The 19,664-nt window shown below is 47.5% G+C and overlaps 1 protein-coding gene across 2 annotated transcripts in view; it reads right to left on the bottom strand.

Moving 5' to 3' along the window:
* Zfp64 (ZFP64 zinc finger protein) overlaps positions 1 to 19,664 on the bottom strand; it is a 73,540-nt gene that overhangs the window by 11,381 nt on the left and 42,495 nt on the right. The window contains exon 1 of one of the 2 annotated variants that reach the window (XM_058575409.1): positions 3,972 to 4,416. The exons of the other annotated variant lie outside the window; for it this stretch is intronic. Coding sequence (XP_058431392.1) covers positions 3,972 to 4,056 — 85 coding nt within the window. The 5' untranslated portion in view covers positions 4,057 to 4,416. Of the gene's footprint in view, positions 1 to 3,971; positions 4,417 to 19,664 lie in introns of those variants that run through there. 2 annotated transcript variants of the gene reach the window in all.

The following is a 19,664-nucleotide window of genomic DNA, read 5'->3' as shown; positions in this document are numbered from 1 at the left end:
ACACCCCCTTCCCAAAAGAAGTGGCCTAAATGTCAACAGTGCCAACTAGTCTCATGTTAGTGATCCCAGTGGGATCCGACTTCCCCTGTGTCAGAATCACCTCAATCGGAGAGCTCATCTCAGACACAAAGACTAGGAGGTGGAGCTGGAGAGAGTCGGGGTAGATCCCAGGAATCTGAATTTTTAAGGTACTCCTTGTGAGGTTCTGTCAGAGTACTTTAAACCTGTGCTTCCCAAAGGGCAGTGGACAAAGCATCAGCACCACCTGGAGCTAGTAAAGAATGCAAAACCTCACACTCTATGTCATGTGTATCTTAAAAAAAAAGGCAGAACCTCAGGCCCCACCTCAGATCCACACCATCAGCCTGGACCCTTGCAGCATCCCTAGGAGACTCATGCATTCGAGGTCCGAGAAGCACTGAGGAACCCTGTGTCAACCAAGACTTTAATGACATTTAGCATTATAATGCAGTTTCCTATGTTCTGTTCTAGCTACTGATGACACAATTTTATGCATGGTGGCTTCCTTGGTTTAGACTTTGGAGACTTCTTAAATAAAGGTATAAAATGCCAGCATGCCCCGCACAGAGCAAGTTTTTAGCAAAGGATTAAGGATTCTATGGCTGACCAGCTGTTATCCCAGAGATTTCCAGGACTGCGGTGACTGTAGTGAGCATGCAGCTGGGACCCTTTGAAAGGCAGCTGTATGGATGCTTACGGGATGAAACATCTTTTCCATTTTAGTAAATTTCTGCAATCTGCACACATGTGCTCGCGTGCACCCCCCCACCACAGCCCATGTGTGGAATAACTCTCATCCAGTGGTTCCCAAACATAAGTGTGCATCAGAATCACCTAGAGAGCTTGTTAAGTCACAGATGGCTTGGGCCCCATCTCTAGAGCTCCTGACTCAGTAGGTCTAGGGTAGAACTGGTAGTTTTTTTTTTTTTTTTTATTTCTAACAAGTCCCCAGTTGATGCTGATACTGGTAGTCTGGGAATCACACTGAGAAATTCTGCTCCATGAAAAGGGAAGAAGCCCAGAGACCTTCAGGGTTACAGGGATGGAAGATTCCAGTCGACTGAAACCCACAGTGCCCCACCTATGCCCTTCAAGGGAGGGCACAAACAAAATCTTGTACTAATTAACAATTCACATTTTAAAGAAAACCATTAAAATCTCCAGGGCTTCTTATTCCACAGCGGTCAAGTTAGACTGAAAACTGAAATCTAAATGAGGTGCTGTTAAACAGGGGTTTAGGGAACTGTTTGGAAAGCCAGCTCGGCAGTTACGAACTTCAGTTCCACCATTTACTTGTTGTGTGGCCCTGGGTGAGTTACTGAACCTCCCTGTTCCTGGGTTCCACATCTGTAATGGAGATTATGGTGCCTGTCTCATAGTCATGGATGAAGATTCGTGGTTAGTATTATGTACATGGCGCCAAAGTCCGCACAGTATAAATATTCGTTTCATTCACTGAGGTACACTTAAGAGCTCCTGGACTGTCAGGGGGAGGAACATGCACGTTTCTAATGAAAACTTGAAAAAAGGCAAAAAAGGCAAAAAAGGCAAAAAAAAAAAAAAGATGGGTCTGTAGAGCCCACGGGACTGCATCCAACACTAACCACATCCAGGAGAGCCTCTGATGGGGAGGTGAGAGGAGCCTCCACCTTGGCGCATCTAGGAGTCCAAAGCAGGTAGAAGCCCACTCTCCTAAGGAAGGCACAGCTGGGGGAGAGACCCCTTGAGCTTGAAACTGGGGGTGTTCAGGCTTGACAGACACCAGGTTAGCACAGTGAGCACTGTTGCCCTTTGAGAAGTCACTGGTGGCGCTGGCAACGTCGCTCCTTGGCAGAGTACTTGCCTGACCTGAACCAGGTCCCCGGGTTCCACTCCCAGAAAAGTGGAGAAGTTGCTGGTTTTCCCCGTCTGGTTGTTGCTGACCATTATTCCATCTTCACTGGTGGCGATGGGAGGTCTAACAATTTGGCCTTTCCCACTACATTCCCCTCCAAAAGCTCCTTAGTTTGCAAGTCGCCTTGCAACTCAAGAATAGCTTCACCCTAATGAAAAGGCCCCGCCCCTTGTTCAGTGTCAGAGACCCAAGCTGTGCAGATACAGCGCAGTAGTTCCGTGACCCCCTTCCTCCAGCCCTGGCTGGGCCCAGGCACACTAACAAGCCCTGCTCCTGCTGGAAGGCGCCTAGAGTTGACCAGAACACACCACACATTCCCTACTCCCCGAGAACCAGGACTGTTCACAGAAATAAAAAGTAGCTCAGTGCACCGACTTTGAGCTCCAGGCCCGGTTATTCAGCAATTCTCTTCCATGATCACTTCCCTCAAAGAGTCAATATCCCCAGACCCTTCCAACTCTCCCTTTATGCAGAGGATCAGCAGGAACCCTGCCTCCCACTCCAGGGGGACCCTACAGTTCCAGCCTACCTAGGTCTCAGGCACATGGGTCCTCATGTACTTTGCTTAAGGTAAGTCTCATTTTTTAATTTTTTCCCCAAATGCAGACTATTACTTTAGAAGACTTTCATTGAAGTACCTCCCTCCACCACTTCCTCCTGAAGGTGTAGTCAAAGCCCATCTGGCCCATGGTCATGCAGGGTGGTGCTGAAGATAATGGGGCGCCAGCACTGATGGAGGTGTGACAGCTCTCCGAAGAGAGAGGATCAGATGCCCCGCCCCGGCCGCTTTCTGGGCAGGGAAAATACAGGGGAGAAGACGAGAAAGTCCAGGACAAACTCCTCTCCCCACCCCCTTACTTAGGAAAAAGGGGAAGGCAGAGAGAAAAATAGGAACCCACTTGGTCTTGGCTTGAGCGCCAGATACTCAGAAGGAGAAGCGCCTTAGAAGTGCAGATCCCCACCCTCCCGCAGAGATTCCGATGGGGACGGGGTGTGCCTGAGGGTGACAAGGAATTCTGCGACTTAGAAAAGCTTCCCTCCCGCAGGCTCTTCTCAGGAAGAGGATCCTGTGATCTCCGGGGTTGGGGGTAGGGAGACACGCTACCCCGCGGAGTTAGGGTAGCCAGTCCGTGTCGCAGCCGTCTCCGCGAGGAGTCCACGTGGCACCTGGGATGACCCTATCACTGTCCTGAATCCCCGCCCCCAGTGACTCCCGCCTCAGTCACAACCTAGGCGGCGCCGACACCAGGTCTCGGACCTCCACGGACCTCCAGGCTCCAGCCTCGCAGATGCTCGGCCTTTGCGCCCGCGTTTCCCTCGCCCGGACCACCCCGCCCCGCTGTCTCCACCGCTTGCTCCCAGCCTTAGGTTCCACGAAGGTGCCCCCTCCGTGAGACCTTCCTTGGACAATGCATTTGAAATGCCCCCCATTGCCGCCACCACACCTCACAAGTCCCCTTCTTTGGCTTTGGCATGATTTTTCCAGCACTGATCTCTTAACGCGTCCTACGTTTGACCGGTTAATCTCACGCGCCCACTCTCGTCCCCACTGGACCACAAGCTAAGGAACACCGAATTTTGTCCTCCTCGTTCATTGCTTTGTTTTTCTGCAGTCTCGAGCCCCAGGTCTGGCTCCCGATAGGAATACCACCCCATCCCTGGGACAAACGCAGGTCCCAGAATGTCCACCTTCCGAGCGCGCTGCCCAGGGCAGTGTCAAGGAAGTGGGTGATTCGGGAGCCCGCACACCCCAAAGACAGCCTCCGAGGTGTCCTTCCAGCGTGTTTGGGAGGCGAACCAGTGTTTGTCAGCGAGTGCGGGAGTGGCCGGGGGAATCGGCAGAGGGAGGGGCACAGTCACCTTCCGAGGGTGTAGTTTACAAGGGGGACAAGTCATTCACAAAGGCCCGGGAGGGCGCGCCCAGGTCCGAGGCCCAGGACACCACTTGGAAGCTTACTTCTCCATTCCACGCCCCCTGCCCAGAGCTCGTCCCCACTCGGTTCCAAGGACGGCGGAGCAACTGTCCCCAACTCCCAAGCAGGGCGTCCCTACTCACCCAGCTCCTCCGCCACCTGCGGGGCCACCTCGGCGAACTCCTCGGAGTTGAGATGCTGGGGCTTGGCCTGCTTGCGACGCGACATGGCGCGAGGGCGAGGCACCCGGCGGGTCCGTACGAGTGGCCTACTTCACCCAGCGAATTCCCCGAGTTCGGAAATTGCCCCCCGCTCAGCCGGAAGGCGCACGTCCCGGCGACTCAGCTCATCAGCGGAGCGGGGAGATTTATCCCGAGTCCTGACGGCTGATTGGCCTGGAGCCAAGACCTCAGGGGTCCTGCGCACTAGTGGTCCACGCCGGGGCAGCCCGCACCACCCGAGAGCTCGTTAGAAATGCAGACTCTCGGGCTCCACCCCAGACCCGCTAAAGCAGAATCTGCATTTTAACAAGATCCCCAGGTGATTCGCATGCACATTAAAGTTGGAGAAACCATGTCTGCATTTTAACGAGATCCCAGGTGATTCCTTTGCCCATTAAAATTTCAGAAGCACAGCTCTCCTCCAACTTTAATGTGCGCACGAGTCACTGGGGATCTCGTTAAAATGCAGATTCTGACTGTGTGGGTCTAGGGTGGGGCCCGAGCTTCTGTATTTCTAACGAGCTCCCAGGTGATGTCGCGGCCGCCGCTGCAGCTCAGGCCGCGCTTTTACACTCGCTCTTAATTGGTCTGGGCTGGGACCTGGGCGTCGGTATATTTTTTAAAAAGCTCCCTGGGTTGTTCCGATGCGCCGCCAAGGTTGAGAAGAACGACCTCCACTCTTGGTTCTCAACCTTGGCTGCGGAGTCGAATATAACATTTAGAGGGGACCAGAGTGTCTCCAAATGCGGGGTGAACTGTTCCTGGAAAAGTCGGTTAAAATGCAGATTCCGCAAGTTCTGGGTTCGGCGGCTGAGGGCAGGAATCTGTGTTGTTATCCCTCCCTCCCCGCATGCTGCTCCCTGCTCCCGGGCCAAGCTCCTGTCCTAGGACTGTGGCGCCCCGGGTCGAGGACCACACAGGAGGAGCCTCTGAGGCCGAGGGCGCCGGCCCCGCCTCGCAGGTGACTGAGGCGCGGTCCTCAGGGGTTTAGGCTAATTGGCGTTCATGCTCAGACTAGCTGGGACCTTGATGAGACCCGAGGGGGAACCCTCCTTGCACCACATGAACGACATCCAACAAGGAGCGAGAAAGCCACCTACATCCCACAGGTGTTTACTTTCTTTAAATTGGGGAGTTACTTAAGGCCGGGCTGCGCCCCAAGCTTGCCTGAACCTGAGAATCACGTGGGGGGACCCTGTTGTTAAAGACCCAGCCAGGTTCAGCTCTGAATTCGTGGGTTAGGGCCCCCTAATCTGTATTTTACAATCACTGCAGGTGAGTTTTATGGTGTGGAGAGTCCTGTGGGCTTCAACAGCCTTTGTGATAGGCCTTCTGTTACAGAGGGTATGTTGGCAACCCCGTGGCAGGGCCTGTGAGAAGTGCATTTTTACATTTCTCAAAAGCTGAGTTGTTTTCCTCAAAGTTCCCCTTGATTTTCAAGTTGTGAATCAACTTAGGAATGTTTGTGTAAAGCTGGGTGAAGTCATTCAAGGTTAAATCCCCAAGACTTACAAAAGCAACTTTTAGTTTCTTTGGGCTGTGTGCGTAGCTACCCATGTCTGTAGGCATTTGGAGACATACATGTACTGCTGTTCATGGTGGCTCCTGAAAATGCCTGCGGAGTCAGGATAAACTGGGAACAGTGACTGCCTCTGGGGGGGTGCACCCAGGGCAGAGGAGGGGAGGAGATAGGAACCCTCCTTTATACTGCCAGGTGTGTGTACACACCAGTGCATTTACTCCAGGTGGGCATTACTTCACCTCCTGTGCACACAATCAACCCCTGGTCCATGACACATAATCATTACTGTGCTGTTGCTGATTTGCATCTGTGGGGTTGCTTGGGTGCCTTTTGGCTTATTGTGATACAATAAGTAGGAGAGAAATTCTTCCCACCTAAAATCTAGTACTCTAACCTCAAGCTACATCTCTATGTTCCCTCCACTCCTTTCCCCATTTGATAACCAATAAAAGGAACTTATCAACTTCATTCCTTTGCCTTTTCTCTTAAGCAAGTTTCATTACACCAATATGTATTTCTAAAAACATACACCATTTGGGGACTGGGGCTGGGGCTCAGTGGTAGAGTGCTTGCCTAGCACCCGTGAGTTACTGGGTTTGATCGTCAGCACCACATGCAAAAATAAAACAAAGTTATAAAGAATGTTTACTGGAGTTTCCTGGCTCTGGGAGTATTTAAAAAAATAAAAATGTGTATAATTTTAATTTTAAAGGACTTCATAAAAGGGTACATAATATTCCAGGAATTACTTTTTCCCCACACCTTATATTATTGCTAAGAGCATCCAAATTGCTGTTATTGTTCACCCATTTTGACTTATATGTAATATTTCATTGTGTGAAAAAAAATGGTTGATTGTCCTGTTGCTGGACACTTGAGTCCATGCCAGGTCTTGGCCACTGTGCACACTGCTATGACCCATGAGCTTTGTGAAACTGTCACGCTTTCTCTTGAGTGAATGTGTACTTTGGAGTAGTATAAGAGATAACACTAAGTTGATTGCACCAAATTATGTGTCCCCAGCAAGGGCTAAGAGAGAATGCAGCCACACTCTTCCCCATAAAGGAAAACTCATTGTAAAGTCTTCATTTTTGCCAACTATATTGATAAAAAAATGGTATCTTACTACCACCTCAGTTTATATTTTCCCTGAATGTATTCTTTTTTCTTTATTGGCACTGAGGGTTGAACCCAAGGGTGCTTAACCACTGAGCTACATCCCCAGCCTCTTTTTACATTTTATTTAGAGACAGGGTCTTGCTGAGTTACAAAGTGCCTCATGAAGTTGCTGAGGCTGGATGTGAACTCACAATCCTCCTGCCTCAGCCTCCCAAGATGCTGGGATTACAGGCATGCTCCACCATGCCCAGCTGAATGTATTATTTCATCAAAAAACTAGTGAAAGTATGAATATTCCCCACCAATATAATGGCAAGAACTGATTGGTTTTATTTTTGTAAGGATTGTTTTGATATTTTGCAAAACATCCCTTCAAAGTTCCGGTCTTAAGTTTATTAACATGTTTAGTTTTAACGGCTTGATTTTAAGTATCATAATTGGAAAACTGTGAAAAAAATATGTGAGTTACAGGAAATACAGATCTAAATGAAAGCCAAATATATTATGCTTAAGTAGTCATGACTCTCCCCTTTTCAATCATATTTGGCAATTATGCCAGTTTGGAATCTGGCTGATAAATTTTCATCTGTCCTGAGAAGGCAAATTGAACTGAAGAGGGTGTGTTAGTCACTATATTTTTATCAAGTGGCCTTCAAACCCACGTAAACTTTCTTTTATTTTTGGGAAGACAGTTGAAAGACTAGGAAATGCTGTTGCCAAGTTTAAGCAGCTTTTATAGGTGACAACTTTCCTTGTTTCAGCAACAATGTCACATAGCAAGGGAATCGTCCCACCTGCCCTTCAAAATTCTTTCTCCACAGGACCATTCTGTGGAAAGCAAGCTCCTTCCTCATTCTTGATAGGTTGCCTTCATCCTGATTTTATAAATGAATGCCGGGTAGCCTGCTTTCTTCACAGAGAAAGTTAATAAATTCTCCACTTTTATCACTTTGTAAAAGAATAATGGAGAAAATCTGTAACTTTCATAACTCTTAGGTATTTTGCCAAGAGATAAATAAATGATACACCTCTGAATTACACAAGAGTTTCCTGGTCACTCGGCATCTCTTTCCAAAGCATCAGGAAGATCCCAGAGGCAGGCTGGGCGTGGTGGCATATGCCTGTAACCCCAACAGCTCAGGGAGGCTGAGGCAGGAGGATTGTGAGTTCAAAGCCAGCCTCAACAATGGTGAGGTGCTAAGAGACCCTGTCCCTAAATAAAATACAAAACAGGGCTGAGGGTGTGTCTCGGCACAATGTAGGAACTAAGTACAGACAGGAACCTGCCTGACTTTGAACCTGGCTCTTTAGGGGTGGGGGTATGTATGCTCAGTGGAAGAGCAAGCTCAAGGTCTTGGTCTTGGGTTTGATCCCCAGCACACAAAAAAGAATCCTGTTACTTCCCTGCTGTGTGATCCTCTAGAAAAGCTGCTCTGTGTCCCATTTTTTTCACTGGTGAAATGGCAATGTCACTACACTAGGGGATTATGATGAATGGGTTTATACATGTAGGGTGCACAGAATACTGTCTGTTAGGCGCTACTCTGTTAATAATTCTTTATAATAATAGGGTAAGGGTTATAGTCATCCATAATAACACCTAACACTCATGTATAATTGGTTGTTCCCCTTAACTAGGCACAGATATTCCATTTTACATGGAAATAAATTTGAGGCAAACAAGCATGTGGTGACAGCCCTCAACTCTTCTGAGTCACAGAGTTCTCCTGGTTTCCTACCAGCTAAAGTCCACACATTAAGTGAGTGAAGCTTTCTTCTTTCTTAAAGAGACAGACGTAGATAAAAGCACATGATACCGAGGCCTCCCAGGTGTGAGCGTCCGGCCTGGGTCCTGTCTCCTGAGCCACCTCTCTGGTCTTCTATTGTTACTACCACTGCTCTCCATTGACTACAGCGTGATCAAACCAATATTTATCCAGGTACAAATGACTTCCCGAAGGGCTGTAAAGATAGACAGGAGCAGGTCTTATTGCTTCATCATACTCCATCAGGAATTTATTTGTCCATCTGACAACCCATTTTGAGCCCACACTGTTGCCTAGCATGGTCGTAGGTGCTGGGGACAAGGTGGCATTCAAGACAGGGCCCAGCATGGCAGTCAGGAGTAACACACCAATGAATGTACAAGGTCACTTCAGATAGTGGTCAGTGCTGGGATCAGAACAGTAGGGAGGGATGTGATTGAGAGTGAGAGGGTGGTAGAGAGGGACGTGAATTTGGCTATCAGTGGCTTTTGAGCTACAACCTGAATGTGATAGCCAGCCATGGGAAGAACCAGGGAGACAGCAGTCCTGGGCCAGGGGATGGTAACAGCAAAGATGCTACAGGAAAATCACACTATCATCTTTGAAGCAAAGCAAGGAGATTCAGAGAGTTCCCAGAGAACGGAAATATGGTACATTAAAAAACAAAAAATTAAAGCTGGGAATGGTGGCACATGCCTGTAATCCCAGGGGCTCCAGAGGCTGAGGTAGGAGGATCAGGAGTTCAAAGCCGGCCTCAGCAAAAGCAAGGTGCTAAGCAACTCAGTGACACCCTGTCTCTAAATAAAATATAAAAAGGGCTGGGATGTGGCTCAGTGATTGAGTGACCCTGGGTTCGATCTCTGGTACCCACAACAAACAAATGACAACAAACTCAAGCTCACTTAAGATTAGTGAATGTTAAGTTAAATTGAAATACTGTTTCCACCTGTCTGAAAGATTAAACACACATGCTGAGCATTTCCCAGCTATTCCCCATGTACACGGCACTTTTCAGATTACAGACTTTTCAAACTACATATTTTTCAAAATTTCAGTACATAAGAATCATCTGGAGTTCTTGCTAAAATGCAGATTCTGGTTCCAGAGTATCTCAAAGTTAAAAGTGTATGAAGATCACCTGGGGACCTCATTAAAAGGCAAAGCCTGATTTTAATGCTTTTCAAACTTTAATGTGCAGAAGCCAGGGAACTTGTTAAATGCAGATTCAGGGCAATAATCATATGAGTTGTTCAGCCTCACTAATTATAAGAGAATAAAAATTAAGGCAATCATGAATTCCCTTTTTCTTCTCACCTATCATATCAATAAAAATCAAGAGTGCTGATAACATCTATGTCAGGGGGATTGGTCTTCTAATGTATTGCAAGTGGGAACATCAATGCTTACAGCCACTTTGGAGGGCAGTTTGGCAATAGATTTTTAAATGCACCCTGCCAGTGATCTATAAATTCTGCTTTCCCTCTTTTCTCTTGCAAGGAAACATTTGCACATGCACACAAGGGGGAATGGCCAAGGACGCTTGTTGCAACACCACTGCAATAGAACTGAGAAATAACCTACATGTCCAACAACAGGGGAATGGCCAGATCAGACTGGGGTTTAGCTCTGCCATGAAATGCCAGGCAATGGACAAAAATAATCAGCCAAATTTATGAACATATGATGGCTAAAGCTCCAAGGTATAATGCATTAAGGAAAAAGGCAAGATCTACATAGATACCTAGAATTAAACACATATTCAAATACATTTATGCTAGCAACTGGCAGTGTAGCTCAAGGGTAAAGGGCATGCTTGGCAGGCACAAAGTTCTGGGTTCAGGGGCTGGGGTTGTGGCTCAGAGGTAGAGTGCTCGCCTAGTGTGGGTTCGATCCTCAGCACCACATAAAAATAAAATAAAGATATTACGTTCGCGTATAACTTAAAAAAAAAATTCCTGGGTTCAATCCCCAGCACCAAAATAAAGTTTAAAAAGCCCATAATGTTTTCCATGGTGAAATATCTGTAAGTCCAGAGGAAAAATATAGGAAGAATGTATATTGGCTACATCTATCCTTAGTGATATTTTTTAAGAGAATGTATTCACATACTACTTACAATTAAAAGAAATAATTAAAATCAATAATGAAATTATGGTAACTTTATACAATGGAATACATTCTATGTAACTAACTAAAAGAATAAAGTATTTCTCTGTGCACTGCTATGGAAAATCCTTCAAGATACATGAAGTAAAACATCCAAAGGCCAGAAGTATACAAATTACACTGTTTCGTGTAGACAGACACATATATGATAGCATTTCTCTCTCTCTCTCTCTCTCTCTATATATATATATATATATATATATATATATATATATATTTATCTTCCTCTCCTTCACAGACTGGATGCATAGACATGCGCTTGTGAATGCCCAGGAGACCAGGGATCTGGTAACAGGAACCGTCCCTGGGGAGAAGGACAGAAGTGTCTGCAGTGAGGCTGAAGTGACTGGTAGTGGGCGCCATACCTTTCAGCAAGCTTTTAAATTTTAAGTCACAAAATTCAGCCTACAAACAAGAATGTGCAAAATGTAATTGTGTAATTTAAGGGATAAAATGAACACCCTGTGGCCAGCACCGGCTAAAGCTATGGAACCTTCTTTAGGCCAAAGAAACTCTGCACATGTGGAGGCTTCTCCTTCCTTCTGCCCCCCTCTTCCACTTGTGTGATTTTGCATGATCATTATTTAAAAAATGCTGTCACCTAATAGTGTGCTGCCTAGTTTTGCCCACCCCCCTCTTTTTTTTTTTTAGTTTTGCATCTTTAAGTCTTTGAGATTCAGCACGTGGCCGCCGGCCCGGAGCCTGTTTATTTTCACTCTCAGGCAATCAGAGGCTCAGCTGCACCACAGGTACACCTTCCCTGCCAAGGGCGCTCTTTAGTTTGGTAATTAGGAGCAGTGTAGCCAGGAACAGTCTTACCCAGGTCTCCTGATTCATGTGTGTGTTTCTCTCTACCCAGAATCTGCATTTAACAAATCCCCCAGCTGATTTTTCTGCACATTAAAGTTTGAGAAGCATTAGAATCAGGCTCTGTTTTTTAACGAGGTCCCCAGGTGCTCTGTGTACAAGTTTAACTTGGAGACACTCTGGAAACAGAATCTGCATTTTAACAAGAACTCCAGGTGATTCTTATGCACAGGAAGGTGTAGGTGCGGAATGGCTGCATTAGGGCCTGTGTTCAGAGCCAGCTTTCCTGAGAATTTAAAAAGCAATATATGCTGATGGGAATGTGAATTGACAAAGCCACTTTAGAAACTGGTTTACAAGTCACTAAGGCACAGTTTTGGAAAGGGAAAGAACTGGGGACATACTATACATTGTCCACTTTCTTTTAAAAGAGAAAACAGCCTCTTATTCAGCTGCTGGCTGCTGCGGGCTTGGTGTTCCTGAGCTGCAGAGTGCGTTCTCCAAGAACAGGGCTCTCAGCTTCTAGCGTGTGGAAGGCCTGGGGTGGGCAGTTCCTTCACCTGCCCCGGGCCAAAAATGTTTCCCACCCTTTGTGGCAAAGTGACATCACACAAAGCAACTGTCATCTTGGGGGTTGTTAGTGCCACACATTCTCCCTATCTACTAGGACCCTCCCTGGGCTTGCCTTTGTTTCTCAAAGACTAACTGGTCCCCACTGGGGGCAGAGGACATGTTCATCTCCAGGAGTGCTACAGGAAGTCTTCAAGGAAGTCACAGGACCATCAAGAGGACAGCTGGTAAACAGCGATGATTGAGGGTGCTGAGGGTCACGCAGAGGAGGCGGGTAGAGAAGGGGGTGAAGGGGGCGCCTGTACAAAGCCCAGGAGGTGAAGAGAGGGCACTGCTGAGATGCCCCAGTGGGCAAGCCGGGGTGCAGGAGGCTGGGGGAAGGAGGTGGGGGGAGGCGAACACCCAAGGCTCTGGGTGGCAGAGGGAGAGAATCAAACAATTGCCGGCTCCTTTCTTACCTCTATGGTCTGATGCCTGTGTGCCCCCCAAATTCATGTTGAACTCCCCCACCGCCCCATGGTGATGGTGTTAAGAGTTGGGGCTGCTGGAGGTGATTAGGGCCTGAGGGTGGAGACTTCCTGAAGGAGGAGAGCCCTCATGAGAGAGGCCATTCCCTCCACACTGCCTCCCCCCATCAGACAAGTGTGAAGCTAGGAGGTGCCATTGGGAGGAAGCAGCCTTCCCCAGACACTGCTCTGGGGCCTTGAACTCGGACTAGTCGAGGCAGGGATTTACAGCAATTAAGACACCTTCTCCCTTCCTGGAGTGTCGGGGGCAGAGCTCAGGTGGGCTTTGGGCAGGTATTATCCTGTCTTATCCTGAGAGGCAAGGAAGGGTGATAACTGGGGGAGGTGGTCAGGCCTATGTGGATGGAAAGGGTGGACACTGCCATGGTGGGGTCCCACTGGGCAGAGTCTAGTCACATGGTCACACAAGCTGCACGGGAGTCTGGGAATGGGGATCTGATGCGGTGGCCGTGTGCTTTGCTCAAACTCAGGGGGACTCTGGACATCTACCCTCTACCTCCCCTCACACACACCCAGGGTAACACGTGATTATTCGTCACAGAGCTCTGTGATGGCAGAAACCCGCCAACAGCCCTGTGTGTCTGCAGGTCACTCGAGGTGAGCCACGGCAGAGCCACAGGGGGAATGCTCTACAGCTGAGCTGGAGGGTGCTCTTTTGTGTAAATATGTTAGGGTCTTCTGAATATATTAAATAATAAAAAAGCAAGGAATAGAGTTTTGCACAGAGCATGCTACTCCTTTTCGCAGAGGGAAGGGAAGGAGGTACTCATATCTGCTGATGTGACCGGGAGGACACTGGAAGGCTGTGCCGTGCAGCACCTGCTGTTGGTGTCCTGCTCGTGTCCCCTCACCCTGTTGCCTTAGTGCGTCTAGACCGACTTCAAAACCCTCGGTAAGCGGAAGCCACAAGATAATGCAAAGAGGAAGGAGGTGGAGAGCGGTGAGCAAAGCAGAACAGCAAACCCCAGACAGACAGACAGACAAATGTGGGACATCCATCTCAATCACGGCAGAGGGAACACCCAAGAAATCCGGAACTAAAACATCTGGCATCTGGCCTGCTGGCCTGTGGGCAAGCTTTGGTTGCTCCGCACGGCAGATACCTTCAGGTATTTTTCTAGTTATTAGGGCCTTGCACGCATGTGAGCCCGGTCTAAGCGTCCCTGGAAGAATGAACTGGTTTTACATGAGTTGATGTGAAATGACTTTGGAATCCGAGTCACGGACTGAGTCCACCCTCTAGGTGTACCTGGTACATAGAAGTGCCCGGCACACAGTAGGAACTTTATAAACGTTTAGGGCATGAATCCTGAATAAAAGATATATTATTAAATAAACAGAGAAAGAAAGGCAAGCTACAGAACAATATTCAGAGGAAGAGACCGTGAAAAAGAATCAAGAAAAAGTAAAACAATAAAAATATATACACGTAGGCAGGAGTGAACATAGGAATTTCTGAAAAGAAGCTGGGCCTGGTGGTGCACGCTCGTAATCCCATCCACTCAGGAGGCTGAGGCAGGAGGATTGCAAGTTTGAGGCCAGTCTTAGCAACTTAAACCCTGTCTCAAAATAAATAAATAAATAATAAACTAAAGGGTTTCTTGGCACTTGTTATTATACTCATGTATTGAAGGAGAAGCTGAGATTCAGAGGTTAGATCATTCATCTGGGTCCGATGTCTGGGAAGACGTGGAGCTGGGATTTGAATCCAGTTCTTTCTGACCTAACAGCCCTTGTACTTAACCAACGCACTCCTTGCCCATTGCCCCAGTTCTCCATGGACCTGTTTCAACCTCCAGCCTGGCTGAAAAGAACTAGGAGTGATGGCACTCACCTGCCTAAGGGTAATGTGGGCGTGCCTATGCCATTTACCTGGATTAGGTGGAAAGATGTTCTATCAAGTGACTGCAGGGACCCAGCCTGGTGGTGCAGGCCTGTAGTTCCAATGGCTTGGAAAGGCTGAGAAAGGAGGGTCACAGGTTTGAGCCCAGCCTGGGCCACTTAGTGAAACCCCAAGCAACATAAGGAGACCCTGTCTCAAATTAAGAAAAAAATGATGACTGCAGCTTGTTCAATTGCAAGACATTTTAAAACAGAAAACTTTAGGTTCTCACAGAGGATTCAAAACACTGATCTTTCCAATTAATCTGAAGCCAGGCTCCCCTGGAGGTGCAGGGTAGCTTAGATTTAGCCCCAAATTAGACGATTCCTCTTTAGGCAGCTACAGTGTCTCCCAAAGCCAGGGCCTTTCTAGTCCCTGGCCCTTACAGGCCCTTCTGTTGGTTGGGGCTGGGTCTCCACAGGGGAAAACCCGCCTCTTCTGAAAGTTAGGGAGGCTGGTAGGTGCTGGCAGGTTGGGTGGGGAGCCCTGCTATGGGCAGAGAAAAGAGAATTGTTCAGGGAGAAAAAAAAAAGGAGGGGTGGGGGAGGAAAAGAAGCAAGTCGAGAAGCCAAGATGGAAAGAGTTTTCATAAGGACTTTTCTTGCCTTTTTCACCATCCTGTGCTGAAAGTGATTTGCAAGAGGTGGCACAGGGAGAATGTGGTTCCGCTCCACCCAGGGCTGAGCACTGTGCATACTGTCCTAGTGGAGGACATTCACCAACAGTTATTTATTAGTCTCTGTTTACTGTGTCACCAGGAAACCTCAAAATATCAGTGGCTTTCCACACAAATGTTGATTTCCCTGGCTCTCCTGGGCTTGGCTGTAGGCTGGGGGTGGGATGGAACTCTATCTATGTGCGGCTCATTTCTCCTTGGGCTATAGGCTGCACAGGGCATGGTCTTCCTGGGCAGAGCACAAGGGCAAGATGTGGGAAGTTCACAGCCACTTCAGCCCTCTTCCCAGCAGCCCACTGGCTCTCCACTGGCCCAAGCAAATCCCACAGTTCGCCAAACCAGTGGGGCAGGGAGGCCCACCCCATACCAAGATGCCAGTGGACAAGGTCTTCGTGAGACAAATGTGGGATGTCCATCTCAATCACAGCAGAGGGAACACCCAAGAAATCCGGAACTAAAACGTCTGGTCTGGCATCTGGCCTACTGGCCTGTGGGCAAGCTTTGGTTGCTCAAAAGGGCAGATAGGGAGAGTATAGGGAGAGAGTAAGGATCCCAAACAGTAAACCAATCTACTCCAGCTACCAACAGTAAAAACAGCAATAACATCAGAACGATTAAGACGGAGCCGTACATTTATAGTCATCATAAATTCATACCTAAAGTACTGGGTGGAGCATTCAGACTTTTATCTGCCTGAGGGCATATGACTTGTTATTTTTTCCTGGAAAACTGACCAGCGGAGGGCAGTTCTGAGCTTTGCCTTGGGTGTGTTGCTGCACGCCACCACAGGGGGGTAGCATTCAGCACTGTTTTACATCTGATCTTGACCTTCCTCAGTAACAAGGGCTGATCACACCTGTCCTCACAGGATCCTTATCCAAAGTGCCACTTCACGCAAGTCGGGGCCTGCCTCAGCAATTTAGTGAGATCCTAAGTAACTTAGTGAGACCCTGTCTCAAAATAAGAAATAAAAAGGGCTGAGGATGTAGCTCAGTGGTTAAATGCCTCTGGGTTCAATCCCCAATATAAAAAAAAAAATGTCCCAGTTTGGGTGATGGGGAGTCTTATATATATGGTATAAATGTATATATTTTTCTTCTTATTCTGAAATGAACGGTTTTCCCAGGAACTTACACAGCATAAGGAGTGCCAGTCTTTACCTTGGGGTGGTAGGACTGGGAATTGAACTTAGGGGCACTCGACCGCTGAGCCACCTCCCCAGCCCTATTTTATATCTTATTTAGAGACACGGTTTCACTGCGCTGCTTAGTGCCTTGCTCTTGCTGAGGCTGGCTTTGAACTTGTGATCCTCCTGTCTCAGCCTCCGAAGCTGCTGAGACAACAGGCTTGCACCACCTCTCCCCAAAGGAGGCCATCCTTTTCTATTGGCCATTTCCCTTCTAGCAAAGCACTCCGATGAGCAATGACCTCTCCCACGAGGCCCAGTTCACTTTGGGACACTCGTCCCACTTCTCTGCCCCGGCTTTCAAGGGTGGAACTTCTCTTCCTGGTTGTGACTAGCTCCCGTGTGGTCCAGCCCCAGCCACTGCCCCTGGGCCTTTCAAGTCTGGGTCAAAGGACTCCATGCTCCCATGAGCCAGAGCAGGCTGCTGGTCTGTCTTGCTAGACCGTGAGCTCCCAGAGGGCCAGGGTCCTGCCTGCCCCGTGTCACCATAATCGCAGGCCACTTTGCCTATAAGCTTTTGCTAAATACACGCACTTGTTCTGTTTAGATCATCATTATCATAAAATGCCCAACATGCTGTAAAAACCCAGGCAGCGAGTCTCTCCCCGGCCCCACTTCCTACCTGCCCGCGTCCCTTCGCGGTCTCCCCACTGCCTCAGCCCCTCACGCCCCACCCTGTTCCTGTCTGAGTTTCCCATTGGCTGTTTCCTCCACGTGGACTGCTCTTCCTCTTGACGGCGCTCCCACCGTCCCTCTTTCTAGTCTTTACTTCAGTGGTAACTTCTTGGGAGGCCTTTGCTGACCATCCTATGTCAAACTGCACCCGGCCCCAGCACCCGACTTGTCTCCAATCCTCTCCTGGCTCCCGGGGTTTCTGAGCCCCTGGCAAGTACTCATGAACTCTGTCTAGTATTTCTCCTCTGCTTCTCTCACTAGAAGGCAGACATCACCAGGGCGAGATCTTCATCAGTTTTCACAGCAGCATCTGGGACATAGTAAGTGCTCAGGGAACGTTTATTGAAGGAACAAATGAGTTCAGGAAGCATTTACCGAGCTGCCCAGGATTAGAGTGGACAGGTCAGTCTCAGCTCCCAAGACTCAGGCCTTTGGAAGAGAAAATAGACAGTAAGCCGTGGTGAGCTCGTGCCTCTCAATCAACAAGCCTGTGGTCCTCTTGGGCCCTGGGAAGAGTCCCATAGGTGTGGCCCAGAATGAACCCACCTGTGAATCGAAGAAACCTGAGTAGCTCTTGCTCATAGACTTCTTTTTCCTAATAACTAAAATTGACCTTCAAAATTCAGTGAAGTAACCCTGATGACAAGATAATACTGGAAAAACGTGGTCCAGAATAAACGACTATCATTATTGCTCAAGAACTTCCAATTCAGCGTTAAACCCTGAACTGCTTTCTAAATAGTTTCTTTTAAAAATTATAGTTAACAAAATTAAAAAAAATAAAAGAAAAAGATAGTTGGATCATAGAATATTGCAAAGGACTGTTTTGCTTATAATTTTTATGTTCACAAAATCTTGACTAACCAACCTGTCGAGATGTTACAGCAATACAAATACGTGTACCCTTGTGGGGAATGCACAGGTGACTGATTTGAGCATAGACCGGCTTTCCTCTGGTCACCTTCCATGTTTTGAGAGTCGGTTGTGAGAGGCATAAAATGCTGTATGTTCCGAGCATACAGCAAGTGTTCATTAATGTTCGTGCAGTCAGGGGTGGGAACAGTCCCTTGCTCCCGACTGCCTGCCTTTCCCCCTCAGCTGAGAGGGAAGCATGTCACTCACTGCTGACATCCTGCTCTTTTCAGAGTGACCACTAGGCTGGCCTTAATTACACCATGCTTTACTCAACTCTGGGTGAGTGCACTGTGCCCTTTACTAGATTCATAATGCATGATTCTAGCTCCAGAACAAGATCTTAGTCACTAGATGACTCAAGACAAGTGAAATCCTAAATCCCAAGTAAAATGGCTGTGTGGCCCAGAGCCAGCTGCCCAACCTTTCTGTTGTATTCTCTAAAGTGCAGATGCAAATGGCAGGTTTGTTCAGTATGGCTCTTTAAGAGCAGTGGCCTCTGATTTAATGTGACATACACAGCAAAGGCTCAGTAGGTAGAAGGTACAATGATATAAATTCACAAACTTGAATAGATCAACATTTAAAAAAAAACAGGCAAACAAAAGAAACAGCCCATATTTCCCTTCCACTGGTAAAATGTTGATCATATGATGGAATATTATTTGGCTGTAAACAGAATGAAGTGCTGATACAGCCACAACGAGGACAAACCTCGAAAACACCGTGGTGAGTGAAGCAAGCCTCACAAAGGCCCAGCTGTAGCTGAGTCTGTTTATGTAGATGCCCAGAAGGGGCACACCCAGAGCACAGGATGGGTGGTTCCTGGGAGTCAGGGTGCGGGCTGAGGAGTGGCTGCTGAGGGGTGCAGGGTGTCCTTTTGGAGTGATGGAAATGTTCTGCAACTAGATGCTGTTAATGGTTGTATAAATCTGAAGACAGTGAAAACCAGTGAATTGTACACTTTAAGAGTGAATTTTATGGCCTGTGAATTTATCTCTGTAAAGCTGTTATAGGAAAAACTGGCCAAAACAAAGATAAGTAATTATCCTTCCGCTCAACCCATTTCTTCTCTCTGTAGACTGTAAAATTCTCCTACATTTTTCATGTCTTGGTGATGATCTCCACCCTCCCGGGCTGACTTCTCCATTCTGCACAGTGCCCATGGGCCTCAGGGCCTACAAATGCTTTAAATTCTTCTAAAATCAGAGGAAAATAATTTAATGTAATGCAGCCTGGATTTATACATCTCTATAGCCATGTAGTGTGAAATATAATTTAAAATCTCTCAATATATAGAGATGTGTGTGTATGTGCATACACATGTATGGGGCATGTGTGAGTGTATGTGTGTGCTTGCATGTCTGCATATGTTCATGTATGTGTGTGTATGAGAGTGTTGAATGCATGCTTGCACATGTGTGCACACATAGCATATGTCCATGAATGAGTGTGCATGCATATGTGGGTTTATATGCACATGTATACTTGCACGTTTGGGAACACTTGTGCACCTGTGTATGCACACACACTTATGTGTGTGTACATGAATGTGTGTACATGTGCATGCATGTGAGACATGTATGTGTATGCAAATATACCCGTATGTATGCTTGCATGTAAATTTGTGCATGTATGCATGTGTGTAGGTATATGTGAAAGTTTATGCAGACGTGTACGTGCATATGCATGCATGTGTATTTGTGTGTGCATGTGTGAGTATATTAAGGCATGTATATGCATGTGTATCTTTATGCATGTGCATGAATGTGCCTGTTTGTGTCTGAACATGTATGTTTGTATGCTT

This window comes from Marmota monax, unplaced genomic scaffold (assembly GCF_021218885.2).
Source record: "Marmota monax isolate L192 unplaced genomic scaffold, Marmota_monax_Labrador192_F-V1.1 WCK01_AAM20220418_F8-fsc00014, whole genome shotgun sequence".
NCBI lineage: Eukaryota > Metazoa > Chordata > Mammalia > Rodentia > Sciuridae > Marmota > Marmota monax.
The sequence above is the reverse complement of the archived record's forward strand: the minus strand, read 5'-3'. Positions and strand labels throughout refer to the sequence as shown.